The sequence below is a fragment of the Pan paniscus genome, chromosome 5, assembly GCF_029289425.2.
Source record: "Pan paniscus chromosome 5, NHGRI_mPanPan1-v2.0_pri, whole genome shotgun sequence".
Classification (NCBI taxonomy): domain Eukaryota; kingdom Metazoa; phylum Chordata; class Mammalia; order Primates; family Hominidae; genus Pan; species Pan paniscus.
The window spans coordinates 189,710,295-189,733,431 of record NC_073254.2 but is presented as its reverse complement, the minus strand read 5'-3'; the positions used below and the strand labels follow the sequence as shown (position 1 = coordinate 189,733,431).

At 40.3% G+C, this 23,137-nt stretch overlaps 1 protein-coding gene across 9 annotated transcripts in view; it reads left to right on the top strand.

The window, feature by feature from the left end:
- The window catches only part of WDR27 (WD repeat domain 27), a 237,330-nt gene extending 219,320 nt beyond the window's left edge, over nt 1-18,010 (top strand). For 8 of the 9 annotated variants that reach the window (XM_055114369.2, XM_055114363.2, XM_055114366.2 and 5 more), the window contains one exon: nt 17,590-18,010. In XM_055114369.2, coding sequence (XP_054970344.2) covers nt 17,590-17,640 — 51 coding nt within the window. In that variant the 3' untranslated portion in view covers nt 17,641-18,010. Of the gene's footprint in view, nt 1-16,768; nt 17,013-17,589 lie in introns of all 9 variants that reach the window. The other variant, XM_063605555.1, reaches the window with a different exon arrangement.
- The last annotated feature ends 5,127 nt before the right edge of the window (nt 18,011-23,137 follow it).

Sequence of the window (23,137 nt, the reverse complement as noted above, 5' to 3'; positions counted from 1 at the left end):
TGGGTGAAAGAGCAAAACTGCATTGCAAAATGAATCAATCAATAAATAAGTAGAAGAAAATATAGGATAATATTTTTGTAAACCCTGTGCTTGGGAAAAACTTTTTAAATAAAACTTGAAAAGTATAAAACATGTGACAAAAAAATGTAATGTAGTTACAGAATTATTTTCAGTGAAGGACACCATGACAAGTTAATGGCCAACAACTGACAGTAATGTTTAAAGTGGAGAAAGGAGTAATATATTAAAAAGTGTGCCTTGATTCTTGCTAGACCTCAGAGTCACTGGGGGCCCTTCTCTACACTTGTTGTACCTCACTGAACACTAACTGAAACCGAATTTCTGTGAATGGGATGGGCACTTTATCAAGAGCTGACTGCCATGTGATATAGATTCAGAATGAAGCCCATTGATTTAGAAAGATTATTGCATGTCCTATATGAGAGATTTGCTAGTAATTTAGGTCTGGATTTATTTTTATCATTCCTGGAACTCATTTTGCTCTTCCTTAATAATGATTTATTTTTTCTTAATTATGGGTAATTCTCATTATTATTCCCCTTTATCTTTTCTCACTGTTTTTTTTTTTAATTGTAGAACTCTTACTAAATGAATATCGGGATTAGTCTGTCATCTGAACTCTCTTGCACATTTTCCATCCTCTCTACTCTATGAGTTACACTCTGGATGATTTCTTTATATCAGTTTTCCAATTCACTAATTCTCTCTTCAGCTATTTCTTAGCAGGTCTTCACCCATGAATTAAATGTTTATCATCAATGACTTCACTTGTATTTCTATTATAACTAATGTCTTTTTCTTTTACTATGTTTCTAATAATAAAACAAAATTTAGTTAAAGACTGCATATTACAGTTATATTGTCTAAAGTTCTTAGTACTTTGTTTCTGCTGTTTATTGTCAACTAATTCTAATTCATGGAGAGATGATCTTCAGCAGAGTTTATCCTTAAGGATTGCATGTGACTTTACCTGAGAATGTGGCCATCCAAGGAGCTCTAGGTTTGCTTCTGTAGGTGCTCCAGGAATATTACTAGGCAACACCATATTTCTTTGTTAGTTTCTTGAGTTGGTTATATTTAAATCACGTAAACAGCATAAATTAAAACTGAAAACTTGCATAAGGGAAGCCCTGTGGTTACAGATTTACTCTATGGGGGACATCCTAATTTATTTTAGGAAAGGATTTGTTCCTGTCCTTCATAGCTTGCCTTTCAGCCTACTGCTTTTCTGGGAAACTTCCATTCGCCACACACAGTTAACCATGGGGGCAGCTATCACTGACACCTGGCCCCAGTTGGGCCAAATTTTGAAACTGAAACAGAGAAGCAGAGGCCAAAGGTGAAACCTGATAGCTGAAGAGATCCCAGCTTTTTGTTGCTGTTTGTTTTGCTTGCTCATTTTGTTTTCTCTGCCCATGTGGATTACAGGACTGGAGACACATGGTTTCCAAAGAGAAAGAAGTGTAAGGAGAACACCTATCAGTGAATAGACCCAGGTGATGAAACTGAAAGGAAGTACTGGTGATTCTTGCATCTATGGCTCTGGTTTTCCCCAAACCCCCAAATCTGTTTTTTTTTTTCTTTAGTTCCTTCAGACATTCTAATAACCATACAATAAAATGCCTTTCTGCTAAACTAGTGCAAGTTGGGTTTCTGTCCCTTGCCACTGAGTTAGTCATTCCTTCTAAATTATTACAGCACCTTTTCTTTCTCACTGAAGAGACATTGGGATAGTTTTCCTTTTTTCTCATTCTAGGTTGTACTTTGTCACCTTGCCCAAGAGACTCTCCTAACATCTCTATGTCTCTTAAAAAATCTCTTTAAAAATAACTCATTCCCTGTTTTCTGTTGCCCCATTTTCCGTAAAATAAAGCTCAACACTAGTTCATTGAGTTCTGCAGGCAACCGAACCTGAGCCTCCTTCCCTTTTGTCACTCTTCAGTCTCCAAGCGCACTTGCCTTTGGGGATGAGCTGATGTGGACAGAGAGCTGGGTCAAGTGGCACATCTTCTGTTTACGTGGACAGAGACTGGACATTAAGAGATCTGGTTCCTAGCCAAATTCAAAGTGTATTCATGTGAATAAGTCCTAATATGTTTATCTGCTGGACTTTGTTGCTTTTTCTTTGTTGCCATTTTCTTTTTCTTAATGGTTCAAGAGTTTGGAAATAGAAGTGCCAACAGCTATCTGAAAAGTATTTTTATGTTGTTTCAAGAGCTGTCCTAGGCAAGTTATTAATGTTCCAATATGTCATTAGTATAAAATTTGTAGCAGTGTTTTGCAGACTGAGTTCTTTAAAACAGATAAGCCTCACTTAAAAAAATCTAGAATGTGTGTGGCTTAACATTGCTGTCTCTGATATAATCCAGTTAAGGAGAAATTTTAAATTTGACATGTCTATGAGGGTAAATTTATTTTGGGACTTTTAAATAAATGCAGTTTCACTCCAACATGAAATCAGATATGTTTTTTAGCCTTGAAATAATTAATTTCTCCCTCCAGAATAATAATGCTCATGCAGGCCAAAACCTGCTCTATAAATATTAGTTTATTACTCATAGGAATAAGAGTAAGTTATATACTCAGTCTGAAAATTTCACATTTTTTCTTTCTTATCTATATCTATCATTTGTTTAATTCATAACATTTATGTAGTGCTTTCTGTGTGTCTGGTATTATGATAAATACTTTATATATATTAACTAATTCAATCCTTACAACTTTTAGATAGGTAATATTATTACCCCAATAATTGTCCTAAACTGAGGTAAAGAGAATTTAAGTAACTTCCCTCAAATCATGTAGCAAATGCATAGGAGAACCAAAGTTTGATTCTAGAGCCTGTGTTTGTAATCACTGCACAGAAACTATAGAAAATATTTTAAAATTTTAACCAAGTAATAAAAGGTCTAGATGCTTCTCTGTGCTTCTTCTAATGGCTCTGCAAGTCTTCTCTAATGCAGGACATTTTATGTATATATGTATCTAGCAGACTCAGGGCATTGCCTGTGTGAAATAAGCTCTAAAAAAGTCCTGTTATTGTTATTTCTCTTTTTTTATGTTTGATTCTGTTAATCAATTATGAAAGCAAAGATCTATCAATGTCAATCTAAAAATGATCAGCCTAGGAAGCTACTGATGGATTGATAACACATGACCTGCTATGGGCTGAATGATGGTGTCCCCTCAAATTTCATGTGTTAGAACCTAATACCCAATGTGATAGTATTAAAAGATGATTAAGTCATGAGGGCTCCACCCTCATGAGTGGGAATAACACCTTCTAAGTGAGGTTGGAGGGCATGCTCCTGCCCCTCCCGCCATGTGAGGAAGCAGCAAGATGCACCATCTTGGAAGCAGAGAGCAGCCCTCACCAGACACCAAATCTGCTGGTACCATGAATTTGGACTTCCCAACCTCCAGAACTGAGCAATACATTTCTGTTGTTTATAAATTACCCAGTCTAAGGTATTTTTTATAGCAGCCCAGATGGACTAACAGATCACCTAAGATATTATTGGAACACCTTAAAACTAACAATGTCTTATGAAAGAAGAAACGTGACAATTTTGGAAAAGCCAAGGTGGTCAGGGAATACTTACTCTAATAAGAGGCTAGAACATTTGTCATACCACTGTGGTTCTTTTCTATGGACACCTGTTTTCAGATGACATAGTATTCAAGCCATGGACATTTTAAAACTTGCCTCCTCAGCTTTTAGAATGGAAATAACTTTATTCGCTTTTCCTTTTTCTTAATGGTTTTTAAATCAAACTCATGAAAATGACTCCTACCTCATTTTAATTTAAAAAAAGAAAATCTACTACTCTTTGAGGGCAGAAAGACACCTGGGATCTCTGAAACGAAGCTTTCCCAATTCTTTTGTAATTAAGAAGTTTGGAACCAACCTGAGGCCTTGTGGGAGATGATGATTGGCTGTGAACAACCATGCAAACTCATGGGTCAGGATGAAGACAGATTTGCAGCTATGGCTCTAGCTCTGTATTCTTAGACCTGACGCTGATTTATTAGTTTGGTGCAAAAGTAATTGCAGGTTTTGCCACTGCAGTGACAAAAACCGCAATTACTTTTGCACCAACTTAATATGACTAGAACTGCACCAAGACTCTGTAGTCAGCCTAGGACTCAACTAGCTAGCCTCTAAATTTAGATGTTGCTGAGAAACATAGTAAATGGAAAAGCTACTATCAACCACCTGCAAGAGCGAAAGCCCCATGTGGCTGCACTTAGTGGGTCTGAGGGTGCTGGCATAGGTATAAATAGCACTCATTTCCCTTGTCTGAGTTCAGAGGCTGATTAGCATTAGATATAGGAGTCAGACAGAATGAGAGCAGAATGCCACTTTTGTTATTTAAAAAGCTTATAAAGCCACATCTTGTGCTATGGACCAAATTGCATGCTCCTTTACCCCAAAATTTTTATGTTGAAGTTCTAGCCCTTGACATCACTATATTTGGAGATAGGGCTTTTAGGAGGTGATTAAGGTTAAAAGAGTTCATAGAGGTGAGGTCCTAATCTGATAGAATTGTTGGCTTTGTAAGAAGAGGAAGAAAGATCTCTCTTCTCTCTGTCTCCCTCTCTCCCCACTCATGTGTAAACTGATGGAAGGTCACGTGAGGACACAGTGAGAAGGCAACCGCGCAAGTCCTCACCAGAATGTGACCATCCTGGCACCTAGGTCTCAGACTTCTAGCTCCAGAACTGCAAATGATAATTTCTATTTTTCAAGCCACGTAGTATATGGTATTTTGTTACAGCAGCTTGAACTAAGACAGATTTTAGTAGCAGGAAGTAGAGTGCTGCTGCTGTAACAAATACTTACAAATGTGGAAGTGCCATTGAAAGGTGATGGATAGAGTCTGGGGGAGTTGTGATGTGCATGCTGCAGATGCAGACAATAATGGTGACTCTGGTGAGGGTTCTGAAAGGAAACAGGAGAGCTGGAGAGAAAGCTTCTATCTTCTGAGAGGGAATGTAAATAATTATGAACAGAATATGGGTAAAAACAGGAATGTTAGAGGCCATCTGGTGGGGCCTCAAATGGAAGTGAAAATCACGTTACTGAAAATTGGAGGAAAGATCATCTGTGTTATAAAGGAACAAAGAAATTGGCTGAATTGTATTCTAGTATTTTGTGCAAAGTAGAACTTGTGAGCAATGGAATTGGATATTTAGCTGAGGAGATTTCTGAGCAAACAATTGAAGGAATGGCATGGTTCCTCCTGATTGCTTACAGTAAAATGAAGATTTAGAAAATTATTAGCCTATCAGTATGGCAAAAAATAGGAAAGCTTGTTCTAAAAAGACCACTAAGGGTGTGGCTAAAAAACATTTGTTAAAGAGATTATGGGTGTAACTCATGGACTTAATCAGCTATCTCAGCAGATGCTGGGAATAGAGATGGGATTATACCAATGGAAACATTGCCAGTGTAAACTAATGGGAACAGAGAAAGAGGAGGAACAGAATGAAGGAAGCCTGTCAGGTGCCTTGGAGTCTATAAAACAGAACTGTAGGGCTCTTTGGCTGTAAATGTGCACTATTTCTCAAGAAAAGGGAATGATCCTGAAGATGATTCAGTGGTGAACAGGGCTGCCACTCCCACCACAGGCCCCATCAGGCAGTGCTAATTCCCATTTGGTTTCCCAGGGTACAGCTTGTCTGGCTTTAGTGGGTCAGGAATGTCCCTGCTCAGTGCCTTGGGAGGGACCACTCTCCAAGTCATGGAGATGCTGCTGCCACCCCAGTGGGCCTGAGGGCAGGGCATGAAGCTGAGAGGGTTTTTCTCAAACCTTAAAATTAAATGGAGTTTGCCTTGCTAGGCTTTGGGCTTCCTTGGGACCTGTCACCACTTCCTTCTTTCCTGTTTCTCCCTTTTGGGATGGGAATGTCTATGTTATGCCTGTCCTACCATTGTAATTTGGAAAAATATAACTTTCATTTTCAAAGGTTAAAAGATAGAGATTTAGATGAGACCTTGGACTTTTAGACTTTAGAGTTGATGCTGGAATGAGTTAAGACTTTTGTGTCTGTTTGGATGGAATGAATATATTTTACATGTAAGAAGAACATGAGTGTACAGGGGCCAAGGGCAGAATATTCTGAAGCACTTGTATTTCCTCAAAATTTATATGTGGAAGGCCCAACCCCCAGTATGACTGTGTTTGGATATAGGCCTTTTAGGAGTAAATTAGGGTTACATGAGGTCATAAGGGTGGAGTCCTAATTCTATAAGATTGGAGACATTATAAAAGAAGAAGAAAGAGAGATGTTTCTCTCTACATGTGCCAAGGGAAGGCCATGTGAACACAAAGTCAGAAGGTATCCTTCCGCAAGCCAGGAAGAGAGCCATCACCAGAACTCAACCAAGTTGGCAAGTTGGTCTTGGATTTGCAAGCCTACAGAACTGTGAGAATTACATATCTGTGTTTAGGCCCCCCATCTATGTTATTTTGTTATGGCAGCCTGAGCAGACTGAGACATCTGGCAAAAGAGCTTGTTAATACTCTCCTGAATTTACCCTCAAAATGCAGATCCTGCCCCACCAAGTTAATATTTGGTTGACAGCTGATATGATTTTGCTGTGTCCCTGCCCAAATCTCATCTTGAACTGTAGTTCCCACAATCCCCATGTGTCATGGGAGGGACATGGTGGGAGGTAATTGAATCATGGTGGTGGTTACCTCCATGCTGTTCTCATGATAGCAAGTAAGTTTTCACAAGATCTGATGGTTTTATAAGGGGATTTCCCCCTTTTTCTCAGCAATTCTCCTCCTACCAGCATGTGAAGAAGGACATGTTTGCTTTCCCTTGTGCCATGACAGAAAGTTTCCTGAGGCCTCCCCAGCACTGCAGAACTGTGAGTCAGGTAAACCTCTTTGGGTATCTTTACAGCAACTTTGAAACTGTGTAACAGGCAGAGGTTGGAAGAGTTTGGAGGTCTCAGAAGAAGACAGGAAGATGTGAGAACGTTTGGAATTTCCTAAAGACTTGTTGAATGGCTTTGACCAAAATGCTGATAGTGATATGGACAATGATGGACAATGAAGTTCAGGGTGATGTGGTCTCAGATGGAGATGAGAAACTTTTTGGGAACTGGAGTAAAGGTCCCTCTTGTTACACTGTAGCAAAGAGATGGGCAGCATTTTGCCTATGCCCTAGAGATCTATGGAACTTTAAACTTGAGACAGATGATTTAGGGTATCTGGCGGAAGAAGTTTCTAAGCTGCAAAGTGTTCAAGATGCGACTTGGATGCTCTTAAAAGCATTAAGTTTTATGTATTCACAAAGATATGGTTTGGAATTGGAACTTATGTTTAAAAGGGAAGCAGAGCATAAAAGTTCAGAAAATTTGCAGCCTAACAATGTGACAGAAAACAAAAACGTATTTTCTGAGGAGAAATTCAAACTGGCTGCAGAAATTTGCATAAGTAATGAGGAGCTAAATGTTAATCACCAAGACAATGGGGAAAATGTCTTCAGGGCATGTCAGAGCTCTTCATGGCAGTGCCTCCCATCACAGGCCCAGGGGCCTAGGAGGAAAAAATGGTTTTATGGGCTGGTCCCAGGGCTTTGCTGCTTTGTGCAGTCTCAGGACTTGGTGCCCTGCATACCAGCTGTGGCTAAAAGGGGCCAAAATACAGCTCAGGCCATTGCTTCAGAGGGTGGAAACCCCAAGCCCTGGCAGCTTACACATGGTGTTGGGCCTGCAGATGCACAGAAGTCAAGAACTGAGGTTTGGGAGCCTCCACCTTTATTTCAAGGATGTATGGAAACACCTGAATGTCCAGGCAGAAGTTTGCTGCAGGAGTGGGGCCCTCATGAAGAACCCCTACTAGGGCAGTGCAGAAGGAAAATGTGGGTTTGGAGCCCCTACACAGAGTCCCCACTGGGGCACTGCCTAGTGGAGCTGTGAGAAGAGGGCCACCATCCTCTGGACCCCAGAATGGTACACCCACCAACAGCTTGCACCATGCTTCTGGAAAAGCTGCAGACACTCAGTTCTAGCCCGTGAAAACAGCTGGGTGGGAGGCTGTACCCTGCAAAGCCACAGGGGTGGAGCTATGCAAGTTCATGGGAGACTGCCTCTAATGAGCATGACTGGGATGTGAGACATGAAGTCAAAGGAGATGATTTTTGGAGCTTTAAGATTTGGCTGCCCCACTGGATTTTGGACTCATCTGGGACCTGTAGCCCCTTTGTTTTGGCCAATTTCTTCCATTTGGAATGGGTATTTACCCAATGTCTATACTCCCATTGTGTCTGGGAAGTAACTAACTTGCTTTTGATTTTACAGTCTCATAGGTCAAAGGGACTTGCCTTGTCTCAGATGAGACTTTGGACTTCAACTTTTGGGTTAATGCTGGAATGAGTTAAGACTTTGGGGGACTGTTGGAAAAGCATGATTGTGTTTTGAAATGTGAAGACATGAGATTTGGGAGGAGCCAGGGCAGAATAATTTTGTTTGGCTATGTCTCCACCCAAATCTCATCTTAAATTGTAATCCTCATAATCCCCATGTATCTAGGGAGAGACCTGGTGGGAGGTGATTGGATCACGGGGGTGGTTGCCCCCATGCTGTTTGATTGGTTTGGCTGTGTCCCCACCCAAATCTCATCTTGAATTGTAGTTCCCATAATCCCCACATGTTGTGGGAGAGACCCAGTGGGAGGTAATTGAATTATGGGGGCAGTTACCCTCATTTGTTCTCATGATGATGAGTGAATTCTCATGAGATCTGATGGTTTTATAAGGGGTTTTTCCCCCTTTGCTCAGTACTTCTCCTTTTTGCTGATATGTGAAGAAGGACATGTTTGCTTCCCCTTCCACCATGATTGTAAGTTTCCTGTGGTCTCCCCAGCCATGCGGAAATCTGAGTCAATTAAACTTCTTTCCTTTATAAATTACCCAGTCTCAGGCAGTTCTTTATAGCAGTGTGAAAACAGACTAATACTACGGCATATAAGAGAGCTGGCCTTATTAAGCTGACTCCCTCCAAAAAAAGCGTGAGGATGGGCATGACTCATTTTTTATCCTAACCAATATATTGGGTGAGCCGTCTCTGCTTTTCTGGACAGAATTGGGGCAAGAGACCCATGTTCTGGGCTCCTCTCGACCTGAAACCCCATTACAAATAATAGTAAGAAGTTAAAGAAATGTATTTCTTTTCCCAATTTTCTACTGTGGTAAAATACACATAAAATTCATCATCTTAACCATTCTTAAGTCTATAGTGAGTGGTGTTAAATATATTCATCACATTCTGCAGTCACCACCACTATCCCTCTCCACAGTTCTATCTTGTAAGCCTGAAACTTCATGCCCATTAAGTAATAATTCCCCATCCCCTTCCTCAGTCCCTGGCAACAACCATTCTACTTCCTGTACCTCTGATTTTGACTATTTAGGTACCTCACATTTATCTTTTTGTGACTGCTTTACTTCACTTTGCATAATGTCCTCAAGGTTCATTTATGTTTTAGCCTGTGCCAGACTTTCCTTCATTTTTAAGACTGAATAATTTGCCATTGTGTGGTCCACACTTTGCTTATGCATTTATCCATTGATGGATGCTTGGATTGCCTCCATGTTTTAGCTGTTGTTAAGAATGCTGCTATAAACATAAGTGTAAAAATATCTCCTAGAGACCCTACGTTCAGTTCTTTTGCATATATACCCAGAGGTGAAATTGCTGGATAATATGATAATTTTGTTTTTAATTTTTTGAAAAAAATTCATACTGTTTTCATAGCAGCTGTACCATTTTACATTCCCACCAACAATGAACAAAAGTTTAACTTTCTCCACAGCCTCACCTACACTTTTTATTTTGTTTTTTTAATAGTCATGTCCTAATGAGTGTGAGATGGCATCTCCTTGTAGTTTTGATTTGCATTTTACAAATGATTAGTGATGTTGAGCATCTTTTCTTTCTTTCTTTTTTTTTTTTTTGAGATGGAGTTTTGCTCTTGTTGCCCAGGCTGGAGTGCAATGGTGCAATCTCGGCTCACCACAATCTCCACCTCCCAGGTTCAAGTGATTCTCCTGCCTCAGCCTCCCAAGTAGCTGGGATTACAGGCATGTGCCCCCACACCCAGCTAGTTTTGTATTTTTAGTAGAGATGGGGTTTCACCATGTTGGTCAGGCTGGTCTCGAACTCCTGACCTCAGGTGATCTGCCCACCTTGGCCTCCCAAAGTGTGCTGGGATTACAGGCATGCGCCCCCACACCCAGCTAATTTTGTATTTTTAGTAGAGATGGGGTTTCACCATGTTGGTCAGGCTGGTCTTGAACTCCTGACCTCAGGTGATCTGCCCACCTTGGCCTCCCAAAGTGTGCTGGGATTACAGGCATGGGCCACCGTGCCTGGCCGAGCATCTTTTCATGTGCTTCTTGCGCATTTGTGTATCTTCTTTGGAGGAATGTCTATTCAAGTCTCTTGTCCATTGTTTAAATTGGGCTGTTTGATTATGTTGTTTAATTTTAGGGCTCCTCTATATATCCTGGATATTAATTCTTTGTCAGACATCCTTTGTTAGAAATGGAGAGTAGGCTGTTACCAGACACCAAATTTGCTTCTTGTCAGGTAGATGATTTGCAAATATTTTCTTAAATTCTGTGGATGCTATTTCACTCTTTTAATAGTACCTTTTTATGCACAAATTTAAAAAATTTTTCCACTTGTCTATTTTTTCTCTGATTGCCTGGGCCTTTGGTGTCATATCCAATAGATCATTGCCAACCCTAATTCTGGAAGCTGTTTGTCTATATTTTATTCTAAAATTTTATTTTGGATCTCACATTTACGTCTTTGATGCATTTTGAGGTAGTTTTTCTCTGTGCTGTAAGGAAAGGATCCAGCTTCATTCTTTTGCATGTGGATGTCTATTTTTCCAAGCACCATTTGTTGTAAAGGTTGTCTTTTCTCCATTGAATGGTCTTGGAGCCCTTCTCAAAAATCATTTGACCCATATATGTGAAAGTTTACCTTTGGGCCTTCTATTCTATCCCATTTGTCTATAGGTCGATCTTTATGCCAGTGACATCTTGTTTTGATTATTGAAGATATGTATTAATAGTAAGTTTTGAAATCAGAAAGTGTGAATCCTCCAGTTTTGTTCTTCCTTTTCAAGATTGTTTTTACTATTCAGAGTTTCATATGAATTTCAAAATGGGTTGTTCTACTTCTGTAAAAAATGTCATTGGGATTTTGATAGGGATCGTATTGAATCTGTAGATCACTGTGGGTAATATAGACTTTTTAGTGATATTAAGTATTCCAATTTATGAACATGGGAAGTGTTTTAATGAATGTCTTTCATTTCCTTCAGCAATGTTTTGTAGTTTTCATTGTACAATTTAATTTCATCACCTTGGTTAATTCCTAAGTATTTTATTATTTTGATGCTATTTTAAATGGAATTGTTTTAATAATTTCCTTTTTAGAGTTTCAGATTGCTCATTGTTAGTTTATAGAAATGCAACTGGATTTTGCATGTTGACTTTATATCATGCTATTTTGCTGATTTTATTAATTCTAACAGGTTTTTTGTGAGTGGAATGTGTAGGGGTTTCTATCTATAAGATCATATAATCTGTGAACATAAATAATTTTACTTCATTTTCAATTTGGGTACTTTTAATTTATTTTGCATGCCCAAATGCTCTGGCTTGAACTTTGATACCATTCTAAATATAAATGATGAAAGCGGTCATCCTTGCCTTGTGCCTGATCTTAAAGGAAAAGCTTTTAGTCTTTCACCATCGAGTATAATGACCTGTGGTTGGTTTTTCATATGTGATGCTATGGTTTGAATGTCTGTCTCCTCCAAAACTTACAGTAAAATATAATTGTGATTTTAACAGTATTAAGAGGTGGGACCTTTAAGAAGTGCCTAGCTTATGAGAGCTTCATCCTTATGGGTGAGATTGGTGGCTGATATCAAAGGGCAAGTTTGACACCCCCCTCTGCCCTTTTGGCTATTCCACTCTTCTTCTTCCATGTAAGGAATACTGTTCCTCCCCTTTGGAAGTTGTAGTTTTCAAGATGCCATCTTAGAAATGGAAACCAGGCTCTTAGTGGGTACCAACTTGCTAACAGCTTGATCTTGGAATTCCTATCTCCAGAACGATGAGACATACTTTTTTTGTTGTTGTTTGTTTGCTTGTTTATAAGTTACCCAGTCTGGTAGTCTTTTATAGCAGCACAAAATGAAGTAATATATACAGCTTTTATTGTGTTGTTGTAACTTCCTTCTATTCTTAGTTTGTTGTGGGTTTTTTAAATTATGAAAATGTGTTGAATTTGTCAAATGCTTTTTCTGCATAAATTGAGATGATCATGTGGGTTTTGTATCATTAATTTTATTAATGACATTTATTGCATTGATCAATATTTGTTGAACCATCTTTGGATTCCAGGAATAAATTCCAATTTGTCTTGATGCATAATCATTTTAATATGCTGCTGAATTCCATTTGCTAGTATTTTGTTGAGGATTTATAAATCAGTGTTCATAAGGAATATGGGTCTGTTTTCTTGTGGAATCTTATTTGGCCTTGGTATTGGGGGAATGAGATAGGAAATGTTTCTTTCTTCTCAGTTTTTTGTAAAAGTTTCAGAAAAATTGGTGTTAATTCTTCTTCAGATATTTGGTAGAATTCACTGGCAAAGCCATCGAGTCTAGGATCTTTCTTTCTTTCTTTCTTTCTTTCTTTCTTTCTTTCTTTCTTTCTTTCTTTCTTTCTTTCTCTCTCTCCCCCCTCCCTTCCCTCCCTCCCTCCCTCTCTCTCCTTCCTTCCTTCCTTGAGACAGTCTCTCTCTGTTGCCCAGGCTGGAGTGCAGTGGCACAATCTCAGCTTACTGCAGCCTCCACCTCCCAGGTTCAAGCGATTCTCCTTCCTCAGCCTCTCGAGTAGCTAGGATTACAGGCACGTGCCACTACACCTGGCTAATTTTTAGTAAAGATGGGGGTTCACCATGTTGGCCAGGTTGGTCTCAAACTCCTGACCTCAGGTGACCACCTCGGCCTCCCAAAGTGCTGAGATTACAGGTGTGAGCCATCGTGCCCAGCCTAAGATTTTTCTTTATCAGGAGATTTTTTTTGGTTACTGATTCAATTTCCTTACCAGTTATAGGTCTATTCAAATTTTAGGTAATTTTTTTGTGATTCAGTCTTGGTAAGTTTTGTGATTCTGGGAATGTGTACATTTTATCTAGGGTATCCAATATGTTGGCATGCAATTGTTAATAGTACTTTCTTACAATGATTTTATTTCTGAAGAATTAGTAGTAATGTCCATAACTTTCATTTCTGATTTGAGTAATTACTCAAATTACTCACTTCTAAATAAGACTCACTTATTTATTTTTCTTAGTCCATATAGTTAGAGGTTTCTCAATTTCGTTTTTCTTTCCAATGAATCATTTTTTTGTTTCCTTGTTTTTCTCTGTTTTTCTTTTCTCCATTTTGTTTATTTTTGCTCTGCTCTTTCTTATTTACTTCCTCTGCTAGCTTTGTGATAATGCTTGTTGTTGTTTCTCTACAAAGTTGTAAAGTTAGGTTGCTGATTTGGCTCTTCTTGTGTTTTTTTTTTTTAATACAAGCATTTATAGCTATAAATTCCCCCCTTAACATTGCTCTTGCTGTGTCACAGATTTTTTGCATGGTGTGTTATTTTTATTCATCTCTAAGTATTTTCTGATTTTCTTATTATTTCTTCTGTGATCCCTTGGTAGTTTGAGTGTGTCATTTAATTTCCACAATTTTTGACTTTTCAAGTTTAACTTATATTGTCAATTTCTAAATTCATCCTATATGGTCAGAGAAGATACTGTGTATGATGTTTATCTTTTTAAATCTATTGAGATTTAATTTGTGGCTTAACATATGATCTATTTTGGGAAAATATCCCATGTGCACTTGAGAAGAAGATGTGTGCTGTTCTTGTTTGGTAAAGTGTTTATCAGATCTACTTGGTTTATCATGTTGTGTAAATTCTCTATATCCTTACCTATGTTCTGTCTGGTTGTCCTATCCATTATTAAAAGAGAAGTATTGAGACCTCCAGCTATTATTGTAAAACTGTTGATTTCTTCCTTAAATTCTACTAGTTTTTGCTTCATATGTTTTGATGGTCTGTTATTAGGTATGTAAATGTTTATAACATTTATATTTCTTTGTATTATAGCTTTTATTAATATATAATGTCCTATTTTGTTTCTTTTAGCCTTTTTGACTTAAAGCTTTTTTTTCTGTTATTGGTGTATCTACCCCTGCTTTCTTTTGATCACCATTCCATTCAAAAGGAATGCATACGACAGCTTATGCAACTGACACTTGAACAACATGGGTTCAAACTGTGCAGGTCTGCTTGTATGTGGATTTCTTTAACCAATGCAAATAAAAATTGCAGTATTTATGGGATGTAAAACTCGCATATATGGAAGGCCAAGTTTTTGTATATGCAGGCTTTACAGGGCCAACTATGGGACTTGAGTATATGCAAATTTTATTTTATATGGGAGTTCCTGGAACTAATACCCCAAGTATATTGAGAGGCAACTATAGTTGAATTATGTGTTTTTAATCCATTCTGTCAATCTGCCTTCTCATTGGATAATTTAATCCATTTACATTTAAACTAATTACTGATAATGAGGGACTTACTACTGTCATGTTTCTGTTTGTTTTCAATATACTTTATAGTTTTTTATCCCTTATTTTCTGCATTACTGCCCTCTCTTCTGTTAAGTAAATTTTTTAGGTAAATGCTTCAGTTTCTTTCTCAATTTCTTTTATGTATATTTTATAGCTGTTTTCTTTGTGGCTACCATGGGAATTACATGTAGTATTCTAAAGTTATAACACTCTAGTTTGAATTTATACCAGTGAATTTCAGTAACACAAAAAATTATGTTTATTTACATCTCTGTCCCCACCCGTCAGTTGTTGATATCACAAAATTACATTTTTACATATTTTGTTCTCCAAAACATAAAGTAGTGATTCTTTAAAATGCATCAGTGTCTTCAATTATTTAGAAAATAAAATGCGGGGTTACAAACCAAAGTTATGATAATACTAGCTTTTAGACTAATAGTTTTTTTAATGTTTTAGTCTCTTAAATCATGTGGAAAACAAAAAGTGGAGTTATACAGTGTTGCTATAATAATACTAGCTTTTATAACTGCCCATGTACTTACCTTTATTAAGGTCTTTATTTTTTCATACACCTTCAAATTCCTGTCTAGGGTCCTTTTATTTCACCTTGTGGGGCTCCCGTACATATTTCTGGCAGGGCAGGTCTAGTGGTAACAAACTTCCTCAGCTTCATTTATCTGGGAATGTCTTAATTTTTCCCTTACTTTTGAAGGGCAACTTTGCTGGTATAAGATTCTTGGTTGAGAGTTTTTTGGGGGTTTTTTTGTTTGAGTTTTATTTTAGCCCAGGGAAAAAGACCATTGCCTTGTGGTCAGCAAAGTTTATTATGAGAAATCTGCTGATAATCTCAGAGAATCCTTTGTGTGTGATAAGACTTTTCTCTTGTTCCTTCCAGAATTCTCTCTTTGCCTTTGGCCTTTGAAAGTTTGATGATGATGTGTCTCAGTGTGGGACTTTTTGAGTTCCTCTTAGTTGGAATTTATTGAACTTCTTGGATATATTTATAGCCATTTCATAAAATCAAATTTGGGAGTTTTCAACTGTTATTTCTTCTCCTGCAATGCATAAGTTGGTCCCCTTGATGGTGTCCCACATGCCCTTTAGGCTCTGTTCACTTTTTTCAGTGCTTTTTTTCTTTCTGTGCCTCAGACTTGATAGTTTCTATTTTTTCTTCACCTGCTCAAACCTGCCTTTGAATTCCTCTAGTAAATACTTTATTTCAATTATTTTATATTTTTAGCTTGAAAATTTTTTTCATTTTAGGTTCTCTATCTTTTTATTGATATTTCCATTTTGTTCATACATAATTTTCCTCACTTTATCCACATCTCTCTTAATTATTTGAGTAATTGAAAACAATTGTTTTAAAGTCGTTGTGCTGTAGATGTGCCATCAGATTGCTTTCAGAGGCAATTTCTATTAATTTGTTTATCTTTTTCCTTTGAATAGGCCATACTTTCCTATTTCTTTGAATGCCTTGTGATCTTTTAATTGAAAACTTGACAGTTGAATCTAGTATTGTGATAATTCTGAAGTAAAGTTCTCCCCCTTCTCCTGGGTTTGATTTTTTTTGTCATTGTTTTGTTTATTTTTGTTTATTTTGATTGTTGTAGCTTGACTCTGTGCCAAGGACCAGCCTCAGATGTAAACTTCAAATCTTCTTAGTTCTTTTTTTGAGCCTTTCCTGTATTATGCACAGTCACTTTCTTTTGTTTTCTTTTCCTTTGTTTCTTTTTTTTTTGAGACAGGGTCTCGCTCTGTCACCCAGGCTGGAGGGCAGTGGCATGATCTTGGCTCACTGGAATCTCCCCCTCCTGGGTTCAAGTAAGTCTCATGTCTCAGCCTCCTGAGCAGCTGGGATTACAGGTGCCTGCCACAACACAGCTCATTTTTGTGTTTAGTAGAGATGGGGTTTCACCACATTGGTCAGGCTGGTCTTGAACTCCTGACCTCAAGTGATCCACCCACCTTGGCCTCCACAGTCACTTTCTAATTTTTCCCAAGTACATAGCTGTTTTTGAATGTCTGGCTCCTATACATTTTTTACTGTCTGGCTCCTATAGGGGGAAGAGAAAATTGAAGGAGGGTCAAGGGCGCTGACTCCTTCAATGCCCTGGAAGTTGCTTCTCCTGGAGGAAAGGGGCTTGTAGCCATGCGGGAACGGTAACAATGGCTGCTCGCCTATTTGCACCCTCTGTAAGAAGAAGCATCCATCGCTGATCAGAGAACAGGTCCCTGACATTTGGAGGATGGGTGCTTTCTGCGCATCCTGGGTTCTGCAGGCCCTGTGCAGACCACTTTTGAAAGGTGTGCATGGGGGTGGGGTCAGGGAGGTGGAGCTGCTAATGTGCCAGAATCTGAAGTTGACAAAAATTAACCACAGTTTATAGTTCAAGTCTTCCTCTGGAAGTTGCAAGCCTTCAACAGACTCCATAAATTCAAAGTACTGGAAGTACGTACATCAGAGTTTGCCAGTACAGTTGCTATCTGGGTGGGGTGGATTCCTGGCACCACCACCACCTCCTCCTCCTCCTCCTCCTCCTCCGTCAGGAGTGCTCTCCTGCAGCCAGCTCCTCAGCTCTGCCTGGAAGGAGGTGTGTAGGCACTAACCAGGATGTTCCATGCCCTTTTGTGCACCATAGAGGGACCGGCTCTGACCAGGGCACCTAAAATTATTAAAACAGCAGTGAAATGTAGTTTGAATTAATTAATTATCAGCATAATATCTGTTGTATATATAGATTCTACTATGTTAATGTATTTTACTCGATGTTCCAGAACATTAAAAATAAGGAAAATAACACACTTTGGGCTTATTTTCTTATAGAGTTATCAATTAATAAAAGGTGATTGGAATTACATGGTATTTTATTTTCAATTACAGCTTGCCACAGCTACCTTGGATGGTAAACTCCAGCTCTTTCTAGCTGAGTAACCACTGACCTGTGAGCTGGGTCCAGGAATGCTGTGAGGAACAACTTAAAAGTAAGAAGTAGTGGTTCAACCATCAGGGGGCCAGAAGCAGCAACTGTTTTTCATACTTTGAGACTTGCTTCAGATTTCCCCCTTATGCAAGCTCCTCCCCCCTGTGTGTGCCATGTCAGAGTTTTATGTCTTTCTGCTCCTTAAAAGGGATCCCCCTCATTGGGAAAATGGAAATGGCGTCCAGTACTTCTGCACAGAATTTGGTAAAGTTAAAACAGAATATCTTTCAATAAAACATAATATAGTATTTGTTTGATAATTAGAGTTGGAAGAAAAAAGAGAATTTCTTTTGGGCAGTGAAAATAAAGCAGTTAACAGTCCTAACTGGCTCTGGTCTTCTGATTAGTCGGCCCATGGCTCTGCATGGTGAGCGTGGGTTCTGCGTGGTGAGCGTGGCCTCTGCACGTGGCTCTGCATGGTGAGTGTGGGTTCTGCGTGGTGAGCATGGCCTCTTCCTTGGGTTCTGCATGGTTAGTGTGGCCTCTGCTCGTGGGTTCTGCATGGTGAGGCCTCTGCCCATGGGTTCCACGTGCCAAGCATGGTCTCTGACTGTGGGTTCTGCTTGGTGAGTGTGGCCTTTGCCTGTGGGTTCTGCGTGGTGAGCGTGGCCTCTGACCATGAGTTCTGTGTGGTAAGCGTGACCTCTGCCTGTGGGTTCTGTGTCGTGAGCATGGGCTGTGTCCGTGGGTTCTGTGTGGTGAGTATGGGCTCTGCACATGGGTTCTGTGTGGTGACCGTGGTCTCTGCCCGTGGGTTCTGTGTGGTGACCGTGGCCTCTGCCCATGGGTTCTGCATGGTGAGCATGGCCTCTGTCCCAGGACCTTTGTCTCTGTGCACAGCATGGCTTCTGGGCCCTCCTCCCACAGTTGATGATTGAACAACTGAGGCAGGGCTCCACAGGCTGCCTGGACACGTTCATCAGAGATAAATAGCTGTCCTGGGAATTGACTCTGCATGTATCAGACTCCTAAGATCCCAGGACCCCACGGTTATAAGATCCTAGAAGAGTGAGGATGCTTCCAAGGCAATTCAAGATTCCAGATAACCTCAGCAGCCTGTGATGCCCCATGTGAGGACTCCTGGGACCAGCCGGAATGCCCTGATCTAGAGTGGTCTCTTTTATCCGTGAAACCAGGGAGCTGGGGGCTTTCATCCCACCCAGAGCTTCACCAGCCACCACTTGTCTCTATTTTCACAAGAGACGCAGTGTGCTGTGACCTCACCTTCTAAGAAATGTCACAGGGTTGACTTCCTGGGATCCTTACTGGAACTTTCACACATCGACCATAAATGTGCATGCATTTTTCTTGTAATATTTTTGAGAAGCAAAAGTTTAGAATAACTCATTTTTATTTTTCCAATACTTAGAGTTACCTAAACATTTTAAAATATATTGTTTCCCCTCTGTTAAAATGAAATTTATTTAAAACTAGTTAAAAATAGATAAATAAAGCAGATGTAGGGCAAGAAAGCCCAGAGTCTTATTTAATATTCTTAATTTCAGTAAATCATTTAAAATTTTGACATATTGTTTCTGACACATATTGCTATGGTTTTTATATAAATTTTTCCAATGTCAAATGTGACTTTAAGACATATAAAATTATTTAATCTAAATAATAATTGCTGAATAAATGTCAAAGAAGAAAACTCTAATATGTAAAATACCAAATCTATTAGAGACCTCTATCAGGGGAAGACTTAGGACAAAACAAACTTGGCAAAGCCACTGCTAGGAAGAGAGCTGTGTCAGGTTGCAGCACAAGAATAGCAGTATAAGTCCTCTGCCCATGAAGACTTTCTAGGAAGACAGCAGCCAGGAAAGCAGAGAACAAAGCCAGGGGGCATGGAAGGCAGGGCTCTGGTGTGGCCTCTGGCCTGGGGTGAAGGACTTGGCCGCTGTAGACTCAAGAGGCTTCCCTGCCTGGTTCCGATCAGCAGTGCTCCCCACACCACTCAGAGGAGGAGTAGGTGGTGCTGTGAGTGGATGCCTTAGAGATCTGCCTAATGGTGGGATGTATCATGTTTATTTTTTATCTGTACTATTCTATCCATAATGAAATGTTCTGAAGTAGTGAACAGTGTGTTGTAACGTAAAACTGGTTGGTTGCTCTGCCTTCATCAAAAGGTAGTAATAAAAATAACATGTTTATGTAGAGCTTTTTAGTTTTCACTTGATTCCAATTCATCGTCTCATTGTTCTAATAGACCTGTGTGTTTGATAGGCATTGTTGTTATTCTTAGCCTCACTTTCCAAATATTTGTCAAGAGCTGTGCCACAGAGAGAAGCCATGACATTCTGTCTTGGAAAATCCATTTAAATGCATACTTTTCCCATGCAAAGTCTGTCGACTTGATCAGGCTGAGAGGCCCTGGCCTTTTCCAAGGTCTGTGTGACGAGGACTGAGCCAGGCTTTCCAGCTGCACCTCACGCAGGACAGTGCAGCCAAGGTGTCCGGGAGGGCTCAGCTGCAGGCCAGGGCGCTCAGGTCTCAAGGAAAGTCCAGGTTCAGACACGAGGCTGGGTCGCCTGGTACCAGAGCCCGCAGTCTTCGCTCACCCATGCCCCAGGACAGCTTTCTTGGTCTGTGGTGGTCCTGCTTCACCGACCGAGTGGACGCAGGCTGGTGAGGAGCCCACGGCTGGGCACACACCTGTGGACAGGCGCTGTCCACCTGCGGCCCTGGCAGCCCAGCCAGGGATGTGCAGGGGAGGAAGGATGAGCCCCGGCTCTGTCTAGCCTGCTGTCTCCGTAATTACAGGCTGTGAAGATTCCTTCTGGTGCTTGCGTGATAAGATGATTCATATCATGTGGCACATGTCATGGGGCTTGCACAACTTTGGCAAGTCCATGTTCTTTAGACAACAAAGCAAGAATGTGATCGTGGTCCCAAGTCTGGCCACCGAGGGGGGTGGTCTGAACATGCTGGAATAAACAATATCTGTTCGTTTTTGACATTCTGTTTAAGGCATTCTTTGCAGATGTGGGAGCTCATTCTTTTTCCTTAGCTTAAAGAAAACTGTGTGTATTTCAGACTTATTGAAGGAGGACGCCTGGGTGTTTTCAGAGTAAAGGTGCTGTTATCACTGTTTGGCAAATGATTGGCTACTTAATGGAGAAAAAGATAACCTGTGTGAGTCATGTACCCACATGCAGGTCAAGCAGCCTGGAGGAACCAGGTGGCAGCACCAACTCACCGTTTGACAGGACCACCAAGAAATCTTTCTCAGATACCTAGCAGATATCTCCGTGGTGATAAGACTAGACTGAGCCATACCCAATGACCAACATGCAAATGGTTTTGAATGGCAATTTCATATAGCTCACACAAATATGTTTTTCCAAAAAGGGAGCAGAATATAAAATCCTGCCTCCTCTATTTTTTTTCTCTCATTTCTTTTCTCCTTTCTGACAAAAATTTATTTAGTGCCAACTTTGATTCAGGTCGTCATTAGGAATAATGTAATCAATTTCTTTTTTTCTGTATGTTCCCAACTTAATTTTATTTTTACTGTTATTGTAGCATTAACATACTCTCAGAACACACTGCAGCTGCCAACCCAAAAGAGATGGTTCATGAAAGTATTGTGCACCATGGAGAGCTAATCCAAATTTTATTTTTTTGTCTGAGATAGTTCTCCAGTGGACAGCTGACAGTTAATGTTGGTTATCTGCTTTGTGTTTAGGTTATAAGTCCCTTGGGGTGTGAAATTACCTTAAGCTATGAAATTATCTTACATTTAATGAGCCCAAATTCTTATTAATCTGTATCATATTCAGTAACGTATTTGGACTTTTCAACAGATAATTTAAGAAATGATACAATTTAATGCCTATTTTTGTCACATAAGAGGCCAAAGATTCCAGATGGTTAACATTTTAATTGAAATGAAGTTAACATGGAAGATAAATGAAACAAGCTTGACTGGTCAGTAGAAATTAGGTTCTCTGCAATTTTGAAGGTGAAGAGAAAATTGAACTGTCACTAACATGAGGACTTGAAAAGGAATAGTGGGACAACCCAGGAGAGAAAGCGTGGGACTCCCGGAGATGGAGGCTGAGGCAATGTGTCCCAGCATGTGAGCGGCAGGCTTGGATGTGGATTCCCTCCATGTAGCAACAGCACGAACCAGCCCTAGACTTACTCTTTTTTTTTTCCCAACGGATGACCTGGACATTCTGAAGTTGCATTAATAGCAAGTTTATATTCCTAATATAAATACATCTCCTCTGAATCTTGGAAAATGGGATCAACTTAACTGTCTCCACATGTATGCTCTGGGGAGCCTGGTACTCACTGAACCCCAGTTACAAAACCTACAGCAAATTTTTGTCCAGATCACTATCCATCCAGCTTGCCGTGTTCTGGAGGAAGATGTTTTGTTTTATAGTTTGTGCTATAGTCATGAAAACAAGCAGCTTGTGTTCTATTTCTTCTTACTTTTTGAAGCAAGTGTGCTGGGTACTGTTCACGCTGATCAGCCCTAGGCCTGGGGGCCGTGCCCTTGCAGCCACTCTGAAGCCAGCGTCCAGCCTTGTGCCTGGGAGACCAGGTTGGCTGGGGAGGGAGGCCGGGGAAGCTGACTGCACGGCAGCTGAGGTCACAGCTGCTTGTGGAGAGAAGCTTCAAGTTGACATCACTGTGAGCTAAAACTGTGGCTACTCTCCGGGTAACAAAGCAAGCTATTGGCAGGAAGAAAGGGAAAATTACGAAAATTAAACAAGGCAAGCATTAATGCCATATTGCCTTTTCTCTCTGAAATGCAAGATTTGGCAAAGCCAATTTCCACATTTGGCCGTGGCCTCTCAGGCTTCTGTGCCATCCCCGTGGAACGTGGTGCTGATCCTGGGTCTCCCCTCTCCAGCCCTGGCTTTGTCCACTTTGCCCCTCCCGGGCTCCGCCTTGCCCTCCTCCTGCGGCTGCCATGCCCGTCCTGAACTCAGCTCCTCTCTGACCCCACGCACGGCTCCTCTCTGACCCCACGCACGGCTCCTCTCTGACCCCACGCACGGCTCCTCTTTGACCCCACGTCCAGGGCTGCGTCCCGCCTCGGCTGCTTTCACTGCAGCCGTTTCTTCACAGGGTGATCCTCACAGAAACACTCAAAGCCTTCTGTTACGTACAAAGGACCGCGTGTCTGTAATCTACAGCCATTTACCAGTTACCAAGAAAACACGGACGTTTCCACTAAAAATCGCAAACGTTTCTTTCAAGCAAGGAGCGCCCTGCGCCAGAGGCTGTGGGAGGAGTGAGGAGTCTGGGTTCGTTCCAGCCGCAGTGAGTAAGGCGTGGGTGACTCCGAGCATTGCAGAGGCATGAGGAAACGAAAACAAAACCTGCCGAAGTGGGGCCTTACTGACTTATCTTCCACTGTGAAATAAATAAAATAATGTTTTTCTTTCAAAGATGTGGAACAAATCCATGCAGTTTGCTGTGGTTGTTTTA